The sequence below is a fragment of the Tupaia chinensis genome, unplaced genomic scaffold (assembly GCF_000334495.1).
Source record: "Tupaia chinensis unplaced genomic scaffold, TupChi_1.0 Scaffold000311_2, whole genome shotgun sequence".
NCBI classification, from domain to species: Eukaryota; Metazoa; Chordata; class Mammalia; order Scandentia; family Tupaiidae; genus Tupaia; species Tupaia belangeri.
In genome coordinates, this window is record NW_006159803.1 from 8,053,672 (window position 1) to 8,058,186 (window position 4,515).

General features: G+C 52.0%; 1 protein-coding gene across 2 annotated transcripts in view; it reads right to left on the bottom strand.

Moving 5' to 3' along the window:
* Positions 1 to 3,226, bottom strand: part of DRD2 (dopamine receptor D2) — a 12,910-nt gene extending 9,684 nt beyond the window's left edge. For both annotated transcript variants that reach the window (XM_006151032.2, XM_006151031.2), the window contains exons 1-2: positions 2,911 to 3,226; positions 2 to 25 (exon numbers count right to left, since the gene is read on the bottom strand). In XM_006151032.2, coding sequence (XP_006151094.1) covers positions 2 to 25; positions 2,911 to 3,195 — 309 coding nt within the window. In that variant the 5' untranslated portion in view covers positions 3,196 to 3,226. The remainder of the gene's footprint in view (position 1; positions 26 to 2,910) is intronic.
* Positions 3,227 to 4,515: the final 1,289 nt, after the last annotated feature.

Here is a 4,515-nt window from a genome sequence, read left to right on the forward strand (position 1 = left end):
TGCTGAACTTCCACTCGCCCACCACCTGGGGACAAAGCAACACTGGATGAACAGCAGGGGTGGAGAGAAAAGCTTAGGTCCTGTAGCTTGGTCCTCCCTCAAGTGGATAGGGCCATGGGCTCTCAGGGCAGCTGTGGGGGTCTTGTGGATTTGTGGTTGGGGTCTGGGGGAGAAGGGGGCAGCCAAAGGAGTAGTGCCCATGGCTGACTGAGATGCTTGTCCCTGGCTTCTCGTCTCCCAGACACAGAAGGCCCTTTGTGCCAAGAACTGGGCTGGAGGAAAGATGGCCAACTTCAATGGAGTGCCTTGACCTGGAACCTCAATGGTAAAACCTGTGCACGGTCGTCTGTGATCACCAATGTCTTCTGCGATTCGGTTTTGGTCTATCTGGCATCTACTCATCACAGGGACAGGAATATTAACCGTATTTTCTTATTTTCTATGTTCTTGATGTTCTAGTATTTGGGAGCCTTACAGACCCAGGAGAGACTGCTCGCCCACAGCTAGTGAATTCCTCAAGATAGCAAACTCACTTGGGAGCTCATCTCTCACACGTAAGCCAGCCACCCCTTTGTCTAACTCACATACCATGCCAGTATTTCCACTGCCCAAGTCATGCCAGGGCCAGGTCCCAGGTGACTGGGGACCATCCCACAGCCCCAAACCCACCTGAATTATTCAGATGAGCCACTCCAAAACTGTGCTCTGCCTGCCTAGCATGTCCCAGGAAAAGCCCAGGAAAGCCCATGCCCTGGGCTTTCTCGGACCGCTCTTGACTCCTGGCCTCTGCCTGGTGCACCCCACGGCCCTGCACAATGTCCTGTGTCTCTCACTTCTAAGAACCTTTGCTCGGTGGCATTGACTTGCCTGCATTGTTGCTTAGATGTGCCCCTCCGTCAGTAAAATTCCAGGAACGATTTCAAACACCCACTTTGACAAGTAAGGAAACAGCCTCCAAAAAGCACAGGGACTTGCCCAAGGACTTCCAGCTCGACTCTGGTCCCAACTGAGCCAGGCGAGCCCTTCCCTGCCCAGCCCAGCCCAGCCATGGCACCCCAGATTGCCCAGGAGCAGTGGTGAAGTCGATGACTCTCTGAAACTGCTCCCTTACACGCGGGGAACGAAAGGAGGAACATCTGGGCAGAAGTGCTGCAGCTCCTGGATGCGCTGGGGTGAGGCTGCGGCCATGAGCTAACCTCGGTGTGATGGGAAACGAGGAGCCTTGCAGACGAACTCCTATGCACAGATCCACACCCCACGCCGCCCACTCAAACGCACAGGCACACGCTGTCACAGCAGGCTGGCTCCAGCAATTCTGAAGTTCGGAGCAACCTCGTCCATGAGGACAGCCAGCGCACGGAGGTACACCTTTGGCTTCTACCGGTAGAGGAGAGATGGGGCTGGGGCTGGGGTGCACCAACACTGCCTTCACAGCCCAGCACGCAGCTGGGCTAATTACAGCACTGGGGTCTTCACCACAGCCCTCTCATCTGCTCAGCATGAAACCAAGCACTGCCATTTAGGCTCAATGACGGGCAATGCAGCTGTGTCGCGTCATGTGGAGGGAACAGCTGCTTTCCCCAGAAGACAGGACACCTCTCATATGATGCTGTCTTCTCAGGGACTCGAGTGGTGGCCATCCAGGGCCTCAGGTAGCCCCCATGTTGCCGTGCTGACCAGGTGGGCAGGAGCTGACAGAGGGATGCCCAGTTGGGAGTAGGGTAGGGAGGGGCATGGTAGGGGATTTCGTGGCAGAAACAGAATCTACTTTTAGGGTACCACTGGGCAGGACTCCAGGCCCACCTGGTTCACACCCCACCTTGACGCCCCTCCAAGGACTGGCCTTCTCATCCCTGGGAACCGAGGTCTAAAATATCAGGTCCATCCCCAGCTTTCCTCTCCTGCCTGCTCCCTGCTGTGCTTCCGTGAACACTTACTGAACAACATATTGGATGCTGCTCTGTCCCGGACTCTGGGATGTAGCTGTGAACAAGTCAGATGTGGTTGCCTGGAGGCGGTCCCTGCTAGGGACCTCTCTATCAGTGGTCTCCCCATTCGCTGTGTGACCTGGGTGAGGATGGGCAGCCTCACCAAGCCTGTTTCCTCTGCTGTAAAGTGAGGAGGACAGCACCGACTCGCAATTATCGACAGCATTTGCTGAGTCTGGGTCTAGGCATCGCCTGGCGCAGGGCTGCCTACGCCCCAATTCAAGGTGCAGAGCTGGTCGTGTCCTGGGAAGGGCAATGAGCACCTACACAGCTCTTCCTGAGGCAAGGGGGCTGCAGTGCAGGCACAGAAACTTCTGTCCAAACCATCTAGACACAAACACCCAAATAAACTGGGGATGGGGGAGGGCTAAGGAGAGCACGGGCAGTAGTCCCCATTTCTGCAGTGGCGAGAGAAGAACAAAGGTCTCGGGTCTGGAGCACAAGTGTGTCCCTTCTTTGGGGATCCTTAGCAGTGATGTCCACATACAGCATGACCTAATGAATGGAACTGGAGGCCAGAGAGTTCTAGCTTGGACCTGTCAGCTGTGACATGCCAGAGAAGTCACCTAACTTCTCTGAAACTGGCTGTCCTCAGGGACTGGTCTGATTCATCCTCTGCAAAATGGTGATAATAATGCCAGCCTCTCAGGGCTGCTGGGAGAATGATGCAGGAAAATACTGTATATAAAGTATGGAACACAAGGCCCGACACCTAGTAGGCACTGTATAAATGGTCTTTGTGGTTATTAAAGAGATAATCTGTCCATTTTATAAGGAAAGAAACTAAGCCCAGAGTGAAGGAAGAGATCACTTGGGAAAGTACAAGGCAACTCATTGGTAGAAACCAAAGGGGAGCTGGGAGGACAGGCTACGGTGCAAGCCCGCGGAGGACATGTTAGAGTAGGTGGGGGCCCAGAAATACCTCCAGGTAGACGACCCAGGGCATGACCAGCGTGGCCACAAGGAGGTCGGCCACAGCGAGGCTGACAATCAGGTAGTTGGTGGTGGTCTGCAGTGCCTTCTCCCGGGACACAGCCATGCACACCAGGACGTTGCCGAAGACGATGATGAAGATGAGCAGGGTGAGCAGCATGGCGTAGTAGTTGTAGTGAGGCCTGTCTGCCTTCCCCTCTGACCCATTGAAGGGCCGGCTCCAGTTCTGCCTTTCCGGGTCATCGTCGTACCAGGACAGATTCAGCGGATCCATCAGGGCAGTGGAGCCACTGGGTGGCCAGGATCTGGCTGGGAAAAAAATGGACACAGGAATTCAGTGGCAGGGTCCCCAAAACACACTGCCTGCCACAGGCATGAATTCTCTTAACCACTGGGTTAAGAGAATTCTTCAATCCAGGATTGTCCTAAGATGTTGGGGGCTCCTGCCACTCTTCTGCTAGCAAGGTCTTGCAGATGGCAGAATGAATGGGCAAGTACCAGTTAGCATTCCTAATCAAAAACCTGGAATCTGAAATGCTCCAAAATCCAAAACTTTTGAGGGCTGACATGATGCCACAAGTGCAAAAGTCCATACCCGACCTCATGTGATAACTTTTCCATTGCATTTAAAAACCCAGTCATGGCCACGTGATGACATTTCTGTCAACAGCAGGACCACACATAAAACGATGGTCTCATAAGGAGCATCCAGGCTATCCCTTGAGTGGCAGACCATATCAACTAAGCTTGCATGGGTGCGCTCTATGCGATTCGCACAACCACCCGCGTTATGATGTACATCTCAGAATGCACCCTAATCATTACATGACACATGACTGGGGGCCAGCAGGTGGCGTAGTGGTGGTGGAGCTGGACTCCCACGTGGCCAACTGTGGTTCGAGTCCCAGACTCATACCAGGTGCATGTACATGCATGCCCAAAATCCTGAGAGGAGAATGGAGGAGAAGGGATTACAGTGTGGCCATCCTCCCTAGGGGATAACTTCTCGCTTTCTGTCTCTCTCTCTCTCTCTCTGGCAAGCACACATGCCCAATAGCAAAAGTCTCTTAGAATAAATAAATAAAAATAAAATTACCTCCAGGCTACATGTATAAGATAAATATGAACTAAAAATGAATTTTATATTAAGACTTGGGTCTTGTCCCCAAGATATGTCATTATGTATATGCAAATATCTTAAAATCCCTCCAAATTCTAAATCTGAAACATCTTTAAGTATTTTCGATAGAAAAACAAAACAAAACAAAAACAAAAACGACTAAACCCGTATATTTATTTATTTATTTGTTGTTTTTTTGCCACAGGGCATGTGCACGCACTAGAGAGAGACAGAGAGAGGGAAAGTGAGAAATCATCCCCGGGGGTGGCCATGCTACAATCCCTCCTCCATACTCCTCTTGGAATCTTGGGTACACACACACACACCTGATGAGATTTTTCAAGCCACCAGGTCTGGGACTCCAACCATGGTGAGCCATGTAGGAGAGTCCAGTGCCTTAGCCACCATGCTACCTTCTAGCTCCTGAACCTGTACGCTTTTTGTTTCTATTTTTTTTTTTAAGGTTTTGGCCAT